Here is a 24,967-nt window from a genome sequence, read left to right as displayed (position 1 = left end):
TTTCCGTATCCCCCAAATAACTTACAAACATGATTATACATCAATATATCCTCTATAGACGCGGTTCGGTTGCTATTTAAAATCGAGAAATTCGGCACACAAATGGAAAAAACCAGGACAGCCAGTCATTAATATTGTCTAATATGGATATCTAATGATAGATATTTCTAATTCCATTGCAACGATGTATATAAGGTTATAGTATGTTGGGCCTTCAGTGGGTCAAAATCGGGAAAAATATTTTTTAACCGAATTTTTTATTCACCAAAAAAAAAATTTTTCATACTTTTTTTTCACTAAAAAATTAAAAAAATTATTTTGAAAAAAAAAATTCTAATAAAATTTTTTCACAAAAAAATTTTTTTTTAATTAAAAAAAAAATTAAATGAAAATTAAAAAAAAAAATTTTTTTTTAATTTTGTTTACCTAAAAATATTTAAAATTTTTATTTTAAAGAATAATTTGACGAAGGGTATTTAAGATTCGGCACAGCCGAATATAGCTTTGTTACTTGTTTTTAATTAATACATTATCATCACTTAGGTTTTTGACAACTGAGTTAGGTTTTTTTAACAGGAGATTTTCCAATCTATATGTATTTATTTATTTATGGTATCAAATTTGATCAACTTCAGAGTGAAAATATTTTTTTTAATTTAAAACTTTAAAAAATATGGACTGATTTGATTTATTTGGAAATTTAATTTTCCGAAAGCTTAGGCTCCCATCAATAATTTTATAATACATTGTTTTTTAATCGGCCCAGTATCGGCGAGACACTCCGATTTGTCAAACAAAAATACAACAAATCATAGATCTGTTACTACAACAATATACATAGAATAGCATGTATTTTGTTGTTCCAAGAGTTAGGTTTATGACAACAGACTTTGGTTTTTGACAATTACGTCTCGTATCTATGTTACCCTAAGGATATATCGATAATCACTTGTTGACATCTCCTAACTGACAATTTTTTTTTCAACAAGCTATAATAATGACAAACAGCATCTGTCATGACAGAGAAAAGACTTGACAATTACAAGATAACCTTCTATCACCGTCACTAAGTGTCGGATCTACTTCATTTTAAATTTTATTATAAACTAATGTAATTTTTTTTCCCAACTTTTCAATCCTCTTTAGAAAAATCGCGAATTTACTGAATATTATACAAATAATTTTACACAATCCAATAATTTCAATTCCTACAAACGCCGGACGGATTGGGACAGCAACAGCAGCAGCAACACAACATACCGCTGGAATTCAAATCGTAATAACAATTATCGCAATAATTATAAATATTCCGAAAATAGCTATAAAGAGCGAGACGCATCATTTGCCGAAGATTCATTTCAGTACAATAGTTTTAATAACGAAGTCAGTAAAACCAAAGAAACTGATCAAGTTGAATCATCAGCAACAACTGCAACCACAAATACAAAAAATACCAAATCATTTAGCAGTAATAAGAATAATAATAGTAATCAATCGTTAAAAACCAAACAATTCAAGCAAAACAAAACTAAACTGAAATTTTCGCAAAAAAATAAACGACAAAACACCACAAACAAACCTACATTAAAAAATAACAAACCAAACAACTTAAACTCAGAAGAAAATTTTAAAAATTGTGCAGCGGGTAAAGAATTAGATTCCTCAAAGGATTCTTTAAATTTAACATCCAGCAGTTTAGACGAACAAGTTAATGATAGTGAAGAAAATATTGAAAGCAGCGGAACTGATAATAATTTGATTGAGCAAAGTAAAGAACCAGAAACGAACTCCATTGAACCCTTAAAGGAAGTTCATTTGGAAACAAATAATTTAAGTGCCATTACATTGAATGCAAATGAGGAAATAGTAGAACAGACTGAAGACTTTTTAAATTCTAAAGTCGCAAATACATTTAATCAAACCGCCTTTACAGAGACAACATCTAGTGCTATTCCAATTGAGCCTAAAGCACCACACAACCAAGAGTCCGAAGAACCCAAAACAGTATTAGATAATTTAACAGCCACCCCATTCCAAGACACAATCTCAACGAGTCCACCACCCCCGCACTCGACTGCTACAAGTGAAAGTGAACATTTTGAATTTCATACACCCAAAATATCACTGATACCCATCTCACGCCTACTTGCCACCGAGTTTTGGGAATCAACCAGCCACGATAGCCTCGTGTTGGAGAATTCCTGCAAGCTGCCAAATACACCACAGAAAACGATTTACAAACCCAATTTGATAAAACGCAAACGTAACGTATCAACCTGCAGTAATTCCTCGACGAGCAGTCTAACAAACAGTGCCACTGATCGCATAGTGGAGAAGTTGGTAACGATGAATAAAATCAATATCAAGAATATAATAAATAGCAGTGAAACGAAGTACGACGAAGCTCTTAAAACCCAGGCGAGGAAAAGACTGCGCGAAGAAATACGACGACAACTGAAGAGCATGAATATCGAACCGCCAAAAGATCCGATTTGCAGCGACTTTGTTCCCGATGAAATAGTCGATTCTATCGATATACCCGATGTGGTATTCGATGAGATACGCAAAGCTTTGGGCCTGGAACTGTTCTCATTTAACAAGGAAGTCCATATGAAATCCATTGATGAATTTGTCACATCCGTAACAGCAGAAGATAATGTAACTGCAATAACGCCATTAGCCGAAGAAACAGAAACATCATCTGGCCATACCGTACAAACTGCAACATCAATGGAATTAGTTGAAATGCAACCACATGAGAATAGTCCAAACTTGAAGAAACCTCCGTCACAGCCAGCTTCACCACCCCCCTCAAAAGTGAAATATGAAATTAAGACAGAGAGTAAACATACATTGGAGAACACTAAATCACCGGAGAGCCGCACAAAATCCAAGAAACTCACAAAACGCAAAGAATCTCGTAAATCTAAAAGACATCGATCTCCCAAAAAACCCCGAGAAGATGTAGTCGTTATCATATCATCCTCATCTTCCTCGGAATCATCATCATCCTCGCAATCATCTTCCTCATCAACGTCATCCTCTTCATCCTCAACGTCCAGTGATTCAGAATCGGATGCCTCCGAAAAAAGTTCCACATCGTTGGCCAAAAAAAAGCGTCTTAAACTAAAGATGGATGCCGAAAATGTAGTCGACAGCTTTGAAAAGCTAATCTTTTCCAGTCTAAGTGACAGCTTAAAAGAACGTTATCGCACCAAATATTCCACATCCATTAACACCAAATTGCATTTTATCTCATGCATTTGCACCAGTGACTACAACAGCGGCAAGTTTTCCAAATTGCAAATCGCCAAAGTGCAAAAGAATCTAAAATCCTCCGATTGTTCCATGGCACTGGAATTTCTAATGAAGGAAATTGTAAATGTTTTCAACAAACAAAAACAGGTGGCCAAAATGGATGACAGCAACAAGACTTCCAGGAGAGTGGAGAGTCCGCCAAAAAAGGATTACACAAAAGATTCGGCCAAAAAGGTCAGTAATGAGAATATGGCCAAAGAAAAATCTAGCAATAGCAAAGCATCATCCAAATTGACTGATGCCGTTAAAACAAAAAGTGTCAATGCGGCAGAAAAAGTTGTATATGCCGCCACCAATAGTGAGAAACACATTCAACAATGTGTTAGCAAAGTTTTGTCTCTATACCGACAGGAAATGAAAGCCGCAATGCAAGCAAATGAAACGAAAAATCAACCCTCATCCACACAGAAATCCTCAGCAACAGCTGAACATCAAGCAAAGACTACCCAACAACAGCAACAAACATCCTCATCATCATCGACATCGACAACTTCAAACAATGACGATAATAATGCTGGCCATGCAAAACATAATGAAGATGAAGCGCATTTAAAAAATCCAATAAATTGTCTTAATCAACAGCAGCAGCAGCAACATCAAACAACTCAACAACAAAGTGTAGCTATTAACCGAGATAATGAGCAGCTCCAGCACTCATCCAGCACATTGGCAAAACTGCAACAAAGTGATGACACTGCCAAGGAAAAGATATCAACACAAATCATACCCATTCACTCATTCTGCTCCTCCGACTACAGCAGCAATGTAACCACAACTTTCAATGGTAATCTAAACAGTAGTATTCTGGGCCTGTCCTCAGCCAGTTTCAATCAGCAGCCCTCATTTCCCATTGTCGATCTGGAGGAATTAAAAAAACAGAGTCCAATCGGAGAGGTAGTGGTTAACAATCTGCGAGAAATCGATGTTAAACTAATGGAGCTGCATAAGAGGAAAATGTATCTGGAGGAAATGGTACTGAAGTTACAAAAGGATAAAATGGAAGCCGATCTCTTAACAATAAAACTGCAAAATGAGAAATTTATTTTACTTAATACAGCCATGACAGCCAATGTTACAACGACTGCCATGAAAAACAGCAATAATAATAGCAACTGCAACATGACTAATGATAACTGCAAGAGTAAAGCCAAACCGAATGAATCTTTGTCTTCAGTGAAGAATATCAAAATAGAAACATATAAATCAGCAGACACTAGCAATGTGGAAGCTAAGAGAAAGGAAGAAAGGCCACCTAAAAAGAACTTAAAACCACGTATGATAAACAAATCTCCTACCGCAAAAAGAAACGCGGTTACAGGAGCTAAGCGAAAAATTCCACCCACCACAGCAGCAAGTGAAAGTCCGAAAAAACGCAAAAGAATTGCTGTATCGCAAAAGTCCACAACTAAAAAATCTTCACAAAAAAAAGTGGAAACCTTCACCAAAACTCCGACTACAACTAATGCAAAGTCTACTAAAGAAAATACGGCTAAGGAAAATATTGATTGCAGTACTTCCCTAGCAACTACAACTCCTCCACCACCACCACCAGCAACATCACCCTCACCCACGCCTCCACCTCCCGATCCACCAGCTACAGCTGAAGCCCAACCAGCCACAACAGAAATCAATAATAATCCTCAAATAGAGGATGCCACGAAATCTCCGACAAACAAATCGCTGTATAAAAATATGCCTACGGGCAGCTTTGAGGGCATCCGCAATCCCATCACACAAATACGAATATTTGGGGAATTTATATTTACCTCTTCGGAAGACGGTAAACTCTACAAGTTTGATGTCAACACCCTTAAGCTCTTGATGCAATTTGCAAAACACTGTGAAGCTATAACGCAAATGTACTTATGTCCGGAACGGAAAGTCATCTATACCACTTCTCTGGATGGTTATATTAAGAAATCATCACTAGAGGTAAGTTGGGCAATTTATTTTTAGGCACTTCATTATAAACTACTAGACAATAAATGGGAGGTATGGGAGGTGACTCATCCCCTGTTCCGATCCCTCCCATTTTTTTGTTTAAACTTCATGCAGTGATACGAAATTGATGCATATAAAGTTTGAAGACTGACAATTATAGTTCTCGAGATTATTGGAAAATAACTATTTACTTTGTATGATAGGTGCCACGCCCACTAATATAATCTTGACCATTTTCAGCCAAACTCGTTATAGTGATAAGAAATAAATTCGTACACAGTTTAAATACTTTTACGATTACAGTTCTTCCGATATTCGAAGGATTTACATTTTATGAGATGTGTCACGCCCACTAATTCAATATCGCCCATACAATAATAAGGATGATTTTAAGACATCCACAACTATAGTTCTGAAGATATTCAAAAATAACTATGGGCATTTTCGGAAATGCATCACTACACTGCATTTGATGCGCATCTATGATTAGTTTGCGATGCTGATGCTAATGTGCAGATAATGATGCATCAGCCATTTTTGTGATGATTGTTTGACGGTTTTTTTGCGCATCATCTGTTTCACTGTTGCTTTTTAGAACTCAAGACATTTGCAGTGTTGGCAACTTTTGCATTTTAAAACGTACTGCGCATCAGATGCAGCGCATTGATGCATTTCCGAACAAGCCCTATTTACTTCATATGGGTGGTGCCACGCCCATTTTTTCAATTTCGCCAATTTAAGCCAATAAGCGCATAATGGTAACGAAGTAAATTCCGCGAAGTTTTGTGGCATTCACAATTATAGTTCACCAGATATTCTATAATAACAATTTACTTTTTATGGGAAGTGGTGCCACGCCCACTTAAAATTTCAAGAGGATCGGTCCTGTAGTTTAGGATCCTATAAGTCACAGATAAACAAATAAATAAATAAACAGACATACATACATTACTTTATATATATAGACTAGCTAAAACCCGGTGTGCTTCGCTACCCGTACCGTAAAGATTTACAATATATTTAGTCTATCTAAAATTAGTTTCTGTTCATGTGAAAAACATGGATTTTCTAGATTTAGTCCGGAAATTTGTTGTTCATTAATTGCCTTACTATACAAACAATCATACAAACAGACACATATTGACTTTTATATATATATAAGGGTTTCAAATGTATAATACAAATTTTAACATTTACTTAATATTTTTGGTAGTCCGCGCATTATCCGCTTTACATACTACAATTATACAGATAGATATGAATTTTAGTATTTAGATTATTTGGAAGGTGCCACGCCCACTATTTTAGTCCGCCCATTCTTGTCCTAAATATTAAAATTGATGGTAGAATATCCGTACAAAATGTATGGATTCTATCTCTTATTGTATCCCCATATGTTAGATTTTTTAAATAATCATCATATGGGAGGTGCCACGCCCTCTGTGGTTACTACTCCCATTTTTGCCGCAAATATTTAAACAAACAGTGGAATTGCTCATGCAAAATTTGAGGACTATAGCTATTATAGTTTCTTAAATATTTGATTTTTAAAATTAACTTTGTATGGGAGGTACCACGCCCAAATTTCAAAACAAAAAGTAGCCTATAGCTCCTTCCAGACATACGTAAATATACTGTAAAAATTTCAAGCAAATCGGTTCAGCCGTTTAGCCGTCTATAGATCCCAAACTAATAATAATAAACATACATACATATAGACACACATTCACTTTTATATATATAGATAAACTATCGATGCATCTCGTAACAGGAGTTTGTTTCAAATATGAGATAATAGATGGCGCAAACGTTGCATTATCTTAAGTTTGAAAAACAAATTTTGTCAACTTTCCCGAATCTACAAACCATTTCAGAAGCCTCGGAAATCTTGAAAGTCTATAAGTTTGGCATTCATGCTTATACCTGATGAAAATGTAATATTCTGTTCGAAAATTCGAAATTAAATTCGAAAATTTGAAAATTTTTTAAAGCTGTTAAAATAATCTCTAAATCATGAGGATTGGTAAAAAAAATAATTTTAGATTTATTTCAAGCAATTTTTTACATTTTCCAATTTTGAATTTTGAAAAAAATTAAAAATGTTCATGAATTTTAAAGTATTTTCAATGTAGTTTCAGAATATACATAAGATTTTTAAGAATTTCTGTAAAATTTCGGTGTCTTGGTTTTAATTATTCTAAGATTTAATTTTTGGTTGGTCCGATTTTATCCATTTTCAATACCAACTATTTCTAGTCAACAAAGAGTATTTGGGAAAAATTTCATTCTCCTTAATCCCTAATCCTTCCATCTTTCTACTGTGTCTTTTAAAGTATTCTAAGGCCCTGTTATGCTATGTTCACACTTGGGTTTTTAAACGCGTTTAAGCAAAATTTTGATTAAGTTAATCAAATCCGTTCACATTACATTTGAGATGATTTAGTTGACAGTAACATGATTAAGTGGACAAATAAAAAAAACAAACAAATTTATATTTCTTTAAGGCATTAAATATGGAAATAAATGCATTATTAAAGATATCAGCAACTTATTTTAAACTTATTAATGATAAAATTGTGAACATTGATGGGTTATTTAAGGTTTTTTAAGGAAAATAAAAACTCGGTACTACACTGAAAGTTGGCCGATGCTACATCATAGTCTATTTGAGGTGATAAATGAAGTGATTAATTTTTAATCATGTCAATTTGAAGTGATTAAAAAATCATTTAAATGTATGGATAATCATCTCGATTTTGAAGTGATTAGAGCTTAATCACGTTTGAGATGATTAACTGTGCAAATGTGAACATAGCATTAATTAATTTCTCTTAATTTGAATTTGAATGTTTTCTAATCGTGATAATCGTTTCTCTTGCAATTTTAGAATTTCGCATTGGATATACAATCGGTGTATTTACAAGAGCCTCTGCAATCTATCGATATACAATGGGATACCGCATACATTGGCAGTAGATGGGGAAATATATACACCTACAATGTTGAGGTAAGTATTTTACGTTTAAATAATATACATGTGAAAATAAACTTAATCTATTCGCTATGAGGCGTTAAAAATGGCATTTATTCACTATTATGTGAAATTTATGTTCCCATGAAATATCTATTTTCCTTGAAGGAAAAATTGAGATCGTGATATTCCCATGAACTTTTCATTCACAATAGTTGATTTTGTTCGTAACAGCTGCTTATTGTTTACAAAATTCCATCCAAAAATTTCATAATATGGGAAATTTTGTCACGTGAACAAAGTTGATGAACGATAAATGGGAATCAATACTTCACATGAAATATGTTCCCTTTTCCCCATCTTTCATTCATCGACTTTGTTCGCGTGAAAAAATTCCCCATGTTGAGAAATTTTTAGATGGAATTTTGTAAACAATAAACTGTTTTTTACTAACAAAATCAACTATTGTGAATGAAATATTCATGGAAAATATCACGATAGCAAAATTTCCCTTCGAGGGAAATGGATATTTCATGGGAACATAAAATTCACATGTTTTTCACGATAGAGGTGATTGATATTGATCACGATATTGTTTCTTTGGATGCATTACAAAACAATCTGATTTATTGCTGAAAAAATTGTCCATGGCAATTTGTTTTATTGCAAACTTATGAAAGTCTCTATTTAAAATTAAATTTAGACATTTGGTATACAGAGTTTTCCACTTACTAGTCTAGACAATGCAATAGAAAAAAAAAACAACATACAATTACAATATAATTTAGTACATCATCACATGCTTAAAATATTTATTTAAGTTGAACAAACTAAAAAATTAAAACTGTTACAAGAAATAAACACACTCACTCGCACAAATTCCTAGCTTCTGACTTCCGACAATTTCTGTTTGCAAAATGAAAATTCAAGTTAATCTATTTTTCATGTTCCCTTTAGAAACCTTCGATACATGGATTCATTCAAACATCCTTACGTATCTATCAACTACAAATAATATGGCGGATATTTTGTTTTGGTATGCTAAAGTCATAAAGTTCGATTTAAAATTTATTGGCACGACGTGATTATAATTTTCATGGCTGCCTATTTGAGTGTAATTTATTTATTTTGTTTAACAGGAATGTAGAAAAATATAAACACCACCATTGTTAAACAGTGTGAAGAGTATGAGAAGTTTGAAGTCGGTGAAATGGGGACATTTTTAATAACTAACCCTAGGTCTACACGTAGCAATTTTTATTGCTAAACACAAGCAATAACGTCGGCAGAACAACAGCACATCGATTGCTGATTGCAATAGTCACAAATAAAAAATGTTCAACACGAGAAGTTCTATGAAAAACTAAGGTGTATTTTGCTTATATTATGTGTTGAATGTTTTTTTTTTCACAAATTTCTTTGGTTTTTTACTTTTGGTACTTAAATAAATTAAATATATATGAATTAATCGCACTGAATCATAGAAAGAAGAAATTTTACATTAATGTCAAATAAATTGACAGCTTATTGCTTAGCAATAATTGCTCAGGCAATCAGTAAAGCAATCATTGTGCAATTGATTGCTACATATGGCCATTTGCGGTCTACACTCGCAAATTTCATTGACGCAATCAAATTTGACAATTGCAGCAATAAATATTGCTACGTGGAGACCTAGTGTAATATAGAGATAAAATATTTAAAATGCATTTGTATTGAATTAAAAATAGAGCAGAAAAGAATTTGGTACTTTTTTTAAAATTCTAACATTTTAAGGGAGTAAACGGGAAAAACTTTATTTTGGTACCTTTTAACTTTTAAACCAATAAACAAAGAAATAGTATATGAATAATATTCTTCACTTATCAATATCAATACACATGTATTTGTTACTTTTTGAAAATTCGGAACTCTGAGTGTTAAAAATTGTATATATTATTGGTACCTTTTTCATAAAATATTTCTCTATTTATATTGCCATAGGTTTTCATTAGTGTGACTCTTGCGATTTTCGATGCTCCCAAGTTATACTTTAATGTTTTTGACCCGAGATATAAAAGGGTTAACAATATTCTAGAAATTTAAAATTACAAAAGAAGAAATATTTTGTTAAGAATCAATTTCATTGACTTCAAAATTCTGTATTTTTTAAAAAATTTAGTTTTTATTTTTGCATTCCAAGCCAAAAGAACTAGTCATCTTTTGAGACCAATAACGAATCAAGCCAATTTCGGATACTCTGTTCTAAATTGAAGCGTATCCCAGAGAGAGCGTTCTGCATCGATCGAAGCAAATAGCAGACGGGCGAGGCAACCACTTAATTCTAAAGGTTTCTAACAGGCATTGCTTAATGTGGCCGAGCGTTGTCATGATGGAATATTACGGTTTCATATCTGGCCGCATTTTCTGGACGTTTTCGGCAAAAGCTCTTTTCAAACGAATTAATTGCGTTTGGTACAGGTTCCATGCTATGGTCTGGTCAGATTTCAGCGGTTCGTAATAGATAGGACCCTTTTACTCCCACCAAATACATATTACATTATCGCCATGGATATTTGGCTTTGGTATCGATTCGGCTGGTTGGGTTTACGCTTCGGTTTATCGTAATGGATCCATTTTTCATCGCAAGTATGATTCGGTTCCTTTTATAGCCTTGCAAGTCTTTTAAGATCTCTCGGCTTCAATTCGTATGGTATGAATCGTGTAGCATGCAAACGTTTGAAATTGCTGCTTGAGTAGCTCCCAATTCTGCCTCCAATTCTTGGTCTTCAAACATTTTTTGCTGGCCTGGGCGATCTTTGGCTTCTGTGTCAAAATCACCACTTCTGAACCGAACAAACCATCTCTCGCACATTGAAACCGATGGAACACATTCTCCATAGGCTTTGGCGAAAAATCGGTGTGCTTCAGAGGCACTTTTTTTCTTCAAATTAAAGAAGTAAAGCAAAACATCACGCATATGACACTTAGTTGATACAAAATTCACTTTTGCAAGATTGTTCATATTTGCGAATTGCATCTAATTCCCATCTACAGCTAGAGAAGTCCAAAAATTATTAAGCAGTTGAATTAGAATTTAGCCACTACCCTGTTGATTAAGATTTCAACTCTGTGTAGATAGATAAAAAACAAAAATAATGTGTTCATATTTTAAAAAGCTTTAAAATATGAACAGCTTAGTTCATATTTTAGAGTACCCTATGAAAGTAAAAACTGTTCATATCTTGGGGTGTTCATATTATCGCGAGTGCACTGTATAAGTTATTAAATACAAGCTAACGTGATTAAAAAAACAAATAAGAGAGCTATATTCGGCTGTGCCGAATCTTAGATACTCTTCACAAAATTATACTTAAAAATAATTTTTTTTAAATATTTTTAGGTAAACAAAAATTTAATTTTTTTCTTTTCGAAATTGTTTTTTAATTTTTTTTTTAAACAAATTTTTTTTTTAATTTTATCTTTTCGAAATTGTTTTTTAATTTTTTTTTTTAAACAAATTTTTTTTTTAAATTTTATTTTTAATTTTTTAAAATTTTATTTTTAATTTTTAAAAATTTTTTTTTTTTTTGTGGAAAAATATTTTATGACAAAAAAGATTTTTGATGAAAAAAAAATTCAGGTTAAAAAATATTTTTCCCGATTTTGACCCATTGTAGGTCCAACTTACTATATATAGCCTTATATACATCGTTGCAATGGACTTTAAAATATCTGTCATTAGATATCCATATTGTCTATATTAATGACTTAGTAATCCAGATATAGATCAAAAATAGGCCAAAAATCTAGGTTTTCCCGGTTTTTCCTTATATCTCAGCCATTTGTGGGCCGATTTTTTTATGTATGAATCATGTATGTAAGTTATTTAGGGGCTACGGAAAGTTGATTTCAACATACAGACGGACATAGCTATATCGACTTCGCTATCTATAACTATCCAAAATATATATACTTTTTGGGGTCGCAAATGAAAAATGTAGAAATTACAAACGGAATGACAAACTCTTGCCACTTATGGCGAAGGGTATAATAATAATTTGTTGGACCAAGGATAAGTTTTAGCTGGAATAGTGTGTATAAGTCTTTTTTTGACTCACTCTTTATTAATGAAATACTGATAAAAATATAAAATTTTTTTAAGATTTATTTTTATTTTGATTGAATATTCAACTCTAGAACGAACATTTAGGATAAGGAAAATGTATGTTTAAAAACTGCATAACATATTATTTGTTACACTCTAAATAGTGAATCATAACGCTAGTTCAACTTAATTGTTATTTATTATAGAGAATAGAAAATAAACCAATAAAAACAGTGTTTTGTTTATATATAATTTGTTTATATATATTATTATCCCAATTGTAAACACAATAAATAAAAAACCAATACTTTTTCTAGAATAATAAAAACAAAATGGCAATTTATTGTAAATTGTTGTAGAAAACAACACAACAACTCCACCTTAAAAAGAGGTGTTGTTCAAAAATAAACTAATATTTTGTATATACATAGATACATACATACGTTATTTTCCAAACTACAAATGGCGTGATTTTGGACTTATGTACTTCAATAGTTATATACTAAACAAGTACATAATATAATAAACATTTTGTATATTAGTGTTTTTATTGCTGTTTCTCTTTATTTTATTTTGTGTTTTTGGTTAAACCACTCACTACCAGTAGTATTCTCATCTGCATTAAATGTTTGAAGCAACATAAATCTAAACAACAATATACTAAATGCAACAACACCCCAACCCCAGCACAACCAACAGATGTCTGGGATATTTTCGTTTTTGCCATTCCATCTCTTTCCGACATGAACAAGAAAACTTGTGGCACTGAGTTGTACGGTTGTATGTAGGTCCTTTAGCATCTATGTGTTTTGGAATTTTAGGCTTGGTCTTGTCTTGTTTTTCTCAAACTATCACAACTACAAAATGTATGTGCGGATTTGTGCTGCTGCAGTTTTATGACATGACATAGAAGAAGGGTTGTAAATAAATAAATAAACAAACAAAAATGGCACAATATTCCTATATACATACATCCATACAAATCTATATAGTATATCTACGTAGATATGTATTGTATCTATGTTGTTAGCAACAGCGCAGAAATTCTAAAAACTGCATTTTGTTGTGAATAAAACAACACCTCTTTTTAAGGTGGAGTTGTTGCATGTTGTGGAAATAAATAAACTAATGTTTTGTATATGTTTTAGTTCCAAACAAATACAAATGGCGTTTATTATTATATGACTAAATGTGTTGTATATAAAAATAACAATACATACATATACATATGTATGTACATCAGTATGTACTTACATACATATATATGTACTAGTACTAGTTACAATGCTGGCTACAAGCCACAACGAAAGTTAATAACCCCTCCTCAACAACAAATAATGAAAATAATATTAATAACAATTAAGATTTATATACTTTTATTTTATACAAATAAATCGCTCACTTCTTTTTCCCAAAATGTTTTCAATACAGCTACTTTTCCTTTAAGTTACTTTTACACCATCTGAGTTAACATATCGGTTTAATGTAATCCGAGGGTCCAAAATTTATATATTTTGTTCTATTTGCAAAAGATTTTCTGAAAAGTGTGTTCATATTAACTCAGTTGAGAACTCAGCTGGTGTAAAGCCGGCTTTTATAGTTTGTGGAATTTGAGAATTAGGAGGAAACTAAATTTTTCTACAAGACCCATTTCAAATTTCTTAAAACTTGGTGGAAAGGTTCTTTAAATTAAAATTAGCTTTCGTTTGTCTTTTATCAAGTTGTAATGTTAAAATTTGCGGATTTCAGTGAACTTTTCGATCACATTTCTTGCACTCGTACACAAAATACTAAAGTAAATCCCACAAAAATATATTACAAAATATGTAAGAAATAACACATAATATTGAGACATTTAAAACAGTAAGAAACAAGTAAGAAAGTATGGTCGGTCAAGCCCGAACATATAATACCCTACACTAAGTAAATGAGCAAAAACATTTTTCATTTAAAATATCAATAATTTATATTCGTGAGTGATTTTCGGAAGTGGGCCTTATATGGAAGCTATGACCAATTATGGACCGATCATAATGGAATTAGATCGTGTGATTTATGTCTATATAAAACTTATTTGTGGTGAATTTTGTGTGTATACCAACATTTTTAAGAGATGTATGCACGTTAAAGTGATTTTCGGAAGTGGGTCTATATGGGAGCTATGACTAATTATGGACCGATCGTAACAAAATTTGGTGACATGAATTTTGTATATATGAAACTTATTTGAAGCGAAATTTGTGGAGATACATATATAAAATAAACTTTTATGGCCGATAAAGTCCAATTTCGGGAGGACATTTGTATGGGGGCTAAGTGAAATAATGTACCGATTTCAGCCAGTTTCAATAGGCTTGGTGCTTGGACCGAAAAAATTATATGTACCGAATTTGATCGAAATATCTTCAAAATAGCGACCTGTACTTTGCTCACAAGGTTTACATGGACAGCCAGACGGACGGACGGACATCGTGATTCTAAGTCGATCGGTATACTTTAAGGTGGGTGTTAGACTAATATTTTTGGGCGCTGATGTTTGCACACACGCATTATAACCCTTGAAAAAAAGTTTCTAGGGTTTTTGGGTTTTCAGTCGTGGTAGTCATTCTCGTGGAATTGCCCATATGTATGTAAGTCTAGCGTAAAATCGCTCAATTTGAATTGAATATAACTTTTTCACCGCTTATCCAATTTTGGTGTCACGGTAATGCTCATGTACCCTAGTTTCAATATATTTTCCTAAAAAAATATTTTATTTTGAAGCAAAAAATTGTCTATAAGCCATTGTATAATTAACAACATATAAAAAATTCAGAGTAGGGCCATTAGGGGATCACAAGATAATAAACATTTAAAAAAAACATCCTAGTATTTCGAAGAATAATCAAAAAAAAACTTCAAATATATTTTTAGTCATGTTATTGTAGTAAAATTAGTCTCTTATAAATCGTAGGGACTTTAATTTTCTGAGTATATCAACAAAAATCCTTTTCCGAAGGAAAAATTTATTAAAAATAAAATAATATCCTTTAAAAAAAGAAAATTATCCCTTAATTTAGTATATTATTATTTCAATAATAGACCATAATGCAGGCACGAATCCAGGTCATCTATTTGGCAGGAAAAATAGAGTAAAATTTATTTAAATTTTTTCATTTTTTCTGATTTATATTAAAACTTTTGGTTTTTGGGGAGGGAAATTTCCTGTTTTTATTTAATTTATTCAATGGATTGGCCATTGATAGCTATGACCTTTTCCAATCTATGGATTCTGAGCCAAAATCGAATACTCGTTCCAAAGTTAAGCGTATCCCAGAGATAGTGTTCTGCATCAATCAAAACAAATAGTAGACGGACAGGGCATGGTCTGGACTATAAAGCAGGTGAAGCAAAACTTCCCAACCACTTCAATTCTAAATACTTTTTAAAAGGTATTGCAGCATGTGACCGAGCGTTGTAATGATGGAATATTACGGTTTCGTGTCTGGCCGAATATTCTTGGTTTTTTTTGGTCAATGCTCGCTTCAAACGTATCAGTTGCTTTCGGTACAGGTTCCGAGTGATGCACTAGCCAGATTGCCCCCATCAAATACAGAGAATAACATTAGCACCATGGATAATGGATCCATTTTTCATCGCCAGTACTGATCGTCTTTCAAGGTCTCTTGGCTTCAATTTGTATGGTACCCAATTTCCCTGATTTTGGATGAATGAAGCCAAAATCACCACTTCTAAATCGCACAAACCATCTCTCGCACTTTGAAACGGATGAAACACATTTACCATAGCCTTTGGTGAGCAATCGGTGTGTTTCAGTGGCACTTTTAAAATTAAATTAAAGACATTTAAACATTTTCTTTATTATTCTAGAATCTAGATCAAAAGATTTTAATATATTTTATATATTGAATTAAAATATCCTTCTTACAATCCCATTTCCAATGTCTGGCATGCTTTTCCCAACAGTATAAGCTAATTTCTATTAAAGCGAAATATAAAAATTGAGGACATGAATTACGTGATATCCTTAATTTTTTTTATCGTATTCGTGTTTTTTTCTTATATCTCAGCCATTTCTGGGCCGATTTTCCCGAATTGAAATAGCATCCTAAGCGCGACTATATCCGATATATTGATGTATCAACCAGGTATATAAGTTATTTGGGTTTTCGTAATTGTTATTTCAACTTACAAGAATATAAAAATATTTGTTAGGGTTTTTTGCTACAAAACATGCTATTTGACTTCTCTCCACTGTATATACTACTATTTCAGTCAAATGTAGTTCTGTACTCTGACAGAATGTTGTAAATAAATAAACAAACAAGGCAGCAACATAACCGACATTCTATTTAAATTGCATTGAAGAGAAAGATGACCCCCTCTCGTGTAAAGGTGGAGTCATTTTAGATATGTGCAGTGTATTTATTATATTGTGTATATGTATTATTGATCTGTATATATTTTGTCTTAACAAAAAACAAACGAAATTCTACAATATCTTATACACGAAAATATATTTTGTATTTATTTACAAGTATACAACCACTGACTGACTGCTTGCATTTTCTCTATGTGCATAAACAGAGGCATTCACATACATACTTACATAGATTTACATCATTTACTCTCAGTGAGAGGAGATGTATGTATGTTAAACAGGGATGGGCAATGAAATTTATGTTAGGTATCAAACTAATATTCAAATAGAACTATTTCAATTTCAAAAACTAAAATTGAAATTATTTTTATACTAAGGAGTGAGATCGAAAAAACCTTAACACACTTTTTTCCTTAAAACTTTTAACCCAAGTATTATTTGATTTTTTTTATTAAGTTGCATTTGTAAAGCATTTCAGTTATTATGTTTAATGTCAATTATGTTCACTTGTTGTTAATCTGATAAAAATGAGTGACGAGAAAAAAGTGCGTACTAAAATTATTAAATATTTTCAACAAAACTCAACTTGGTCCTACAAAAGGTCTGCCGTCAACTTGTTTCCAATGTTATTAAACAGTATCGGGAGAACTTGTCCGTTGATAGAAAACCTGGTTCAGGTAGAAGGAATGATCCACATTATGTATCTAAAGCCAATAAATAGAAAGCAGCCCGGTTAGTTCAGTACTCGGACTATTTGGTACGAAAAGTTAAAGCCAATGCAGGTTTAGAAACACACATGGCTTAAAAAGTTCCTGACAGGAACTCGGAAATTGAAGTCAAATTTTATAATTAAAAAAAATATACCTGCTGCATAATGGATGACGAAACGTATGTTCTGGAAAATTTTTCGCAGCTTCCGGGTCATTATTTTTATGTTGTTGATGCTCGAGGGAATGTTGTAGAAAAGTTTAGGTACCGAAAACCGAAAAATTTCCCAAAAAGTTCTTGGTATGGCAAGTAATATGCAGTTGCGGCAAAAGAAGCCAAACATTTGTTACAAAGGGCTCCATAAATACAGAAAATTATATCAAGGAATGTTTACAAAAGTGGATGCTTCCATTAATAAGACTTCTGAATGGGTTCACTTATTTTTGGCCTGATTTGGTATCCTGTCACTATGGTTGTATTTTTCATTTTCACATAGAATAAAACGAAAATTTTTGGAATAAAACCACCTTCCGCGGAATTGAATTTAGTTTAATATTATTGGGTTTTCTTCAAGTTTTAATTAAGATATTTACTTAATTTTAAATTCATAATTAAAAAAAAAAAATTTGTTTGCGAATTAATTGAAGTCATTCCAATACAAATGACAAATGGTGACAGGCTTTTATATAACTAAAATTAGAAATCGAGTCAGTTTAGAGGCCTTATTCATAATCAATTTGTAAATTTATTACAGGTCAAATCAAATTTTTTATGAACATTTTTGTTTAATTAACCTTTTATAAAATTAAAAATGATTATGAATCTTTATATTACATTTTTATTGGATTTTTTTATTTGTATCCACTTACATTTTAAAACCAACGACATTTTTTAGCTTTGTAACGAAACGAAGTCTACATTCTTAAAATTGAATAATTTGTTTTAGGTGGGAATTCCCAAATTTTCCATATTAATCCCGATTTCCCGAGAAATGAAAAATTGCGAGAAAAGAAAAACTCAGTCTAAAGTAATTTGTAAATTTGTCCTGCTACATAAAATTAATAGATTGAAAGTAACAAGCACTTTTGAATATGAAATATGTTGTATTAAACAAAAAGTACGATCGAATACAATTTTCCATCCCTGATGTTAAGTAAACAAAAGGCTAAACAACAACATGCAATAAAAATAGTAATACCCCCACCCACACTTCTTCATCATCGTTTAACTATTGTTTTGTAAACAACTTTGTTTTCTCCCACTCATTGTAGCTCTCTTGCTCGCTGCATAGAATTCCATCTCCCACAAAATGCATTATTTTGGATATAATTCAGAGTGCGCATGTCCTTCCTTCTCTTGCACTTGTGGTTGCAATTATACACTCACTACGAATGATGATAGTAGAAGTAGAGGTGGTAGAGTAGTTTTTCTTGAGTTTATTTAAGTATTTTATAGACATTTTTATTACTCGTATTAGTTACTCTGTGTTTCTGGGGGGAGGGGGAGTTGTTTCAGCAGAGGACAATAGTCTTTTGTTTATATTTGTTTTTATATACATATGCATATGTATGTACGTATGTAGGTATGTGTGTGTACATGTTTTTATTTTCAATAAAATTGTTGCTGCTGCTGCTGTTTTTGTTGTAATGTTTAGCAATAGTAAACTAAAACAACAACAATAACACTAACTTGTTGTACTTACTTCATTACATACATACATATTCATTCGTACATGTGTATACTGAAAATTGCATTGGGTATTTTTTATTTCTTTGGCTTTTTCTCTCTGGCTGGTTTTGTTTCGTTGTTAAGCTTTTCTGCCTGGAAAATATTGTTGTCGTTGTTGTTGTTATTATTTTTTTTGTAGGCGTTCTTTTTCGAAATCTTGTTTCTTATTGGTTGTTCCAAAAACAGTTTGTTGCAATATTGTTGCTTGTTGTGTTGTTATTTTCGAGCACAATAACAATGATTGCATTTCACTACATATTGTTGTCCTTATACAATATACATACATACATATGTATATAAATAATACATATGTATGTATGTGGAATATATACTAAATTGTATACTTGTGTATTTACTAAATACAACATTTAAATAAACACAGTAAAAACTAAAAATAAAAATAAATGCAGGAATATGGGTGCGACTAGCATTTTTCTATTAAGTAAATAATTCAATTGAGGAGTTTTCTAGTGGTGCATCTATCAACTACATAATATTACACTATAAATATAATTTTCAAAATGGCATCCTATTAAAATGGCAAACTATGTAGATTAAACAATACTTGCTTTATTTTTCTATTTATTTTATTCCATTAGTTTTTGTTTTTTTACAATAATAATGACAGTTCTTAACAAAGCCAATTAATTACATTTTCATTTTGTTAATTGTTGTGTACATTTGTTAAGTTTGAATAGGAATGTAGGTATTATTTGTTATTAATTAACTATTTTTTTTTTAATTATGTTCATTAGAAGGCAACTTAACTAACATTAAAATTTAGTTTGTTTTAAGGTAATTTTAAAAAGATCTAAAAAAAATCGCAATTAATAGCTTATCCAAGCATACCCACACGAATTTTAAAAATATTTTAAATTTAAAATTTAAAACATTAACCCCCCAGTAAAGCTACGTTTCCGCATACACCGTAATCGGCACCGAAAACGAAATTCCATACATTTGCACCGATTACGGTGTATGCGGAAACGTAGCTTAACGCGAAGTCTGGTTATGCCTTAACTAATAGTTATATTGTCGGTTAAAATTATTTTTGTATGAAAACTGTCAATATAACTATTAGTTAAAACATAACCAGACTTCGTGTTACTGGGGGTAAGTTGTTAGCATAATTCACAAATGGTCCTACAGAAATTTTTGAATTGTAACCGAATTTTCCAAGTACAAAACCGTATTTGTTTATCAAATTAAAAATTGTATGTACTTTTGTTTTGCAATGTAAACTGTTTTATATTTTGTGACATACAATTCTATTTGAAGAAACTACTGTGTTCGAAATTCAACGTATTGAGCGAATTCGAATTGAAAAATTGATTAGTTGAAAACTAGATTTCGAAAAATTCTGTTAAAATTCGAACTTGAGTGAATTATTAAAAAACAAAAAGCTTTTTTTACCATGGGTCGACAAAATTTTGAAGAAATCTGAAAAATTTTACACAATATTCGTACCCTTCACCATGAGTGGCAAGGGTGTATGTTTGTCATTCCGTTTGTAATTTTTACAATTGCGACCCTATAAAGTATATTGTTACGTTTTAACCTTTTCAAAACGATGGTTTATTTCCTTTAAATAAACCGGATACTTTTGATTGCAAATAAAAGCCGTTTAGTAGTTTGAAAATTGTAACAACTCTTTATTTCTTTAAAATGTACAACAACAGAATTAAATAGCCACTCAATGTTTTTTATACACGTTTATAAATTCTCAGAAATACAGACACAATTTATAATGTACACGAATTTACTTGAAAAACACAACACACTTTAAGGCACTCAGTTGATGTTTATTCGAAAAGCGTCTCTGATAAACTCAATCACGACTGCAACCTCTGCCACTATTTATAACACTGCATTAGCATCTAGAAAGCTCTATTTCTACAATGTTCCTTAACTGAATATTCGAATCAAACAGCCTTGCCAACTTACGATCAATGGTCAACTGAAAGCTTTTATTTAATAATGCCCACAAATATGTTACAGTTTGCTATTACAGCACTGTTATTTTAAAGCATTATGCTACTTTTAAATCAGCCCTTAAAATCGTTATATTTGAATTCAAGTACAATTTCGTAACAATATGTATATGAAGGGCCACAGAACAAAAGGTACTTTTTCGCATTATTTGACAATAATATTAGATCAGGTTAAAATACATTCAGTCAAAATAATAACGTATCAGATATGGCTGTGGATACCTCGATTTTTGAATTATTATTGATCTGCATATGGATGTATCAGAAGCCAAAAGGCCTAACTCCACAAAATAAAAATTAGAGTAAATTTGTGATGTTTGAAAAATTGATTTCTAAACTTTATGAAAATGATAAAACGGAACAAATAGTTGTAGTCACTCCTCATAAATTAAATTAAATAATAGAAGAACAAAATAATTTTCAAAGAGTTCACAACTAATAAGAATTTGAGAAATTTTCGGAAATGGAGTTAGGCCTTTTTGCTTTTGACACATCCATATATTGGGATTACTATGTTATTAATATAGACAATATGGATATCTAGACATTTCAATGATATAACGCCATAGCAATTCAAACCTACAATGGGTCAAAATCGGGAAAAATATTTTTAAAACCCGTTTTTTTTACCAAAAAAAGAAATTGTTTTAAATACATTTTTTTGCACAAATTTATGATACAAATTTATGATACAAAAAAGCGTAACCACTTTTTTGTATCACAAATTTGTACCTTAAGTACCTTAAGAAACACCGGCCAACCAGGCCGGTCTAATGTACCGTAGACGATCAGAGTACGAATGCTCTGTTGCATTGACTGTTCTATAGTACGAATAAAGCGACGATTGTTCTGTTCGATAGTAGAAAATCGTTGAAAAATTATATTTTCCCAATGAAATTGTTGCTTCATTTGCAAATAAATTAGTTTTAGCTTAAAGAAATAAAATAAATACAAGTAATATACTCCAAAATATGCGTATTAGTTTCAATTAAATAAACAAATTTGCAATAAAACGAATTCTTTGTTATTTTTGGGACCCCAAAAAAATTTATTCTAAGATACCATTTCTCAATGCTTTTGTCTTGGCCTCAGTATTTGTCAAAGAACACATATGCAATATTAGTATCATGTGAATGTTCATCGAAAGGAGCTATTAATTCCATATCTAAGATGATTGTGTAGATCCATAAATATTCAAACTTTTGTTATTTAAGTTTTCAAAATGATATAATTTCACCGAAACGTGATTTTCCGTTTTTCAAAATTAAATCTACATTTAATTCAAGCTAACATCAGATCGGATAGAAAATAGATTTCGAAAAATTTAAATAAAATTCGAAGTATTGAATATATTGAATTTATAGGTTTATATTTTTTAAATTTCACATGATAACCAATATTTCATATTGTTACGAAATTGTACTTGAATTCAAATATAACGATTTTAACGGCTGATTTAAAAGTAGCCTAATGCTTTCAAATAACAGTGCTGTAATAGCAAACTGTAACATATCAGTGGGCATTATTAACATTGAATAAAAGCTTTCAGTTGACCATTGATCGTATGTTGGCAACGCTGTTTGCTGCGACCGTATATTCGAATTCGAATATTCAGTTAAAGAACATTGTAGAAATAGAGCTTTCTAGATGGCAATGCAGTGTTATAAATAGTGGCAGAAGTTGCAGTAGTTAGTCAGTTTATCAGAGACGCTATTCGAATAAACATCAACTGAGTGCCTTAAAGTGTGCTGTGTTTTTCAAGTGAATTCGTGTACATTATAAAGTGTGTCTTTATTTCTGCGAATTTATAAACACTGAGTGACTATTTAATTCTGTTGTTGTACATTTTAAATAAATAAAGAGTTGTTACAATTTTTAAAGTACTAAACGGCTTTTATTTGCAATCAAAAGTATCCGGTTTATTTAAAGGAAATAAACAAACGTTTTGAAAAGGTTAAAACGTAACAATATGTTGTATTTGCGATAAATATGAGTAAAATCATAAAAACCTTAAACGGACGCCAGTACAAACATTTTGAGAAATGATCCCCTCAAAATAAATTAAAAATTAATTTTAGTTGGGAACACCTTATTTTTCCTCCATACAAAAGGCGCGAGATGTTCACTATATGCATTTAAATATGTATAAAATCACTCATAACACCCGTAACCCATAGTGCATGTTTAAGAATCTGGTGGTGCTGTGGTACGAGTATAAGCATATCCTGTTTTTGTTTCTATCTCACGAAAGGCTCGGACGATATTAGCCTTAAAGGTGTGGATCGTTTCGGGAGTATTCGCATAACGGCAAATCGCAACTCCGAGGCGGACAATTGACATCGCCAAGATTATCCAACTTCATATCTACCATTTTAGCCCATAAATAGTTCTTAATCATGGCTCTGTAGCGCTCGCCGTGGACGGAAATAGCTTGAATTAAGTTTAACACTTTCGGACACAGGGGCCACATTCTCCTCAACTGTTAAAATAGTTTTTTTTTTTAAACTGTCAGTATTGTGATAATGAGGATAAATCAACAATAAGTGAAAAACAAACATTTTGCTTTAGACTAACTTTATCACAAAAACTAGCTCTATGGTGAATACAACATTCAGTACAGCTGAATATAGCTAGCTCACTTTAAAAAGTTTGTATGCAAATAATAGTCGAATCAGAAAAATCAATTCAAAATTTACACAAAAACAAGTATGAGAGCTATATTCGGCTGTGCCGAATCTTATATACCCTTCACCAAATTATACTTTAAAATAAATTGCCCAATTCACAATTGGTGTCGTAGTGTTATAGCGTTGTATGTCGTAATTTTTTTATTAATATTTTGTTTTTGTTTCAAAAAATTTTATTTGGAAAATATTTTTCACAAACAACTTACAAACGCTACGACTTCGATTGTGAATTGGGCAAATATTTTAAATATTTTTAGGTAAACAAAATTTATTTTTTTTTTTCAAAGTTGTTTTTTTAATTTTTTGGACAAAAAAATTTTTCGAATTGGTTTTTTAAATTTTAATTTTTTTTTGTTTTTCAATTTTTTTTTAAATATTTAGCGAAAAAAAAACTGTTGGTGAAAAAAAAAATTCGAGTTAAAAAAAATATTTCTCCGATTTTGACCCATTGGAGGTCCAACTTACCATGGTCTTCTATACGTCGTTGCAAAGGTCTTTGAAATATCTATCATTAGATATCCATATGTCTATATTAATGACTTAGCAATCCAGATATAGGACAAAAATAGGTAAAAAAAATCGAGGTTGTCCTGGTTTTTTCTCAATCTCAACAATTTGTGGACCGATTTTCTCGATAAATAGCTCGATAAATAGCAACAGAACCGGAAGAATTCCGGAGATATTGATGTATGAATCGTGTTGATTTCGACAGACGGACATGGCTTAATCGACTCCGCTATCTACAAGGATCCAGAATATACTATATACTTTATAGGGTCCGAAAATTATATTGTGGAAATTACAAACGGAATGACAAACTTTTATATTATACCCTTCTCTCGAAGGTGAAGGGTATAAAAAATTAAGGGCCTGATTCAGATATCAAATTTGTTGAAAATTACTGTTTTCAAATATTTTTTTGGTGTTCTTAACGTAAATGAAAACTAGATAGGTAATTGATAGCCAAAAACCTAAGTCAAAGACCTAACTCAGTTGTCCAAAGCCTAAATGGGGAGAATGTATTAGTAAAAACAAAATATGGATGTAAAAAAAAACAACCTGGTATGAGTAATTTTTATTTGAGTTTTTTCTAGTTTCCGCTCTATGTATATTTTCATACCTAGTCGTGTTTCTGAATCAGACCCTAAAAATCTG

At 31.5% G+C, this 24,967-nt stretch overlaps 1 protein-coding gene across 1 annotated transcript in view; it reads left to right on the top strand.

Annotated features, from left to right (window-relative positions):
• The window catches only part of LOC135949295 (serine-rich adhesin for platelets), an 88,161-nt gene that overhangs the window by 61,779 nt on the left and 1,415 nt on the right, over window positions 1–24,967 (top strand). Inside the window, exons 3-4 of the mRNA XM_065498811.1 lie at window positions 1,147–5,250; window positions 8,147–8,266. Of these exons, the coding sequence (XP_065354883.1) occupies window positions 1,147–5,250; window positions 8,147–8,266 (4,224 nt within the window). The remainder of the gene's footprint in view (window positions 1–1,146; window positions 5,251–8,146; window positions 8,267–24,967) is intronic.

Source organism: Calliphora vicina, chromosome 1 (assembly GCF_958450345.1).
Source record: "Calliphora vicina chromosome 1, idCalVici1.1, whole genome shotgun sequence".
NCBI lineage: Eukaryota > Metazoa > Arthropoda > Insecta > Diptera > Calliphoridae > Calliphora > Calliphora vicina.
Note: the sequence above shows the minus strand (reverse complement) of the source record. Positions and strands in the feature narration are given on the sequence as shown.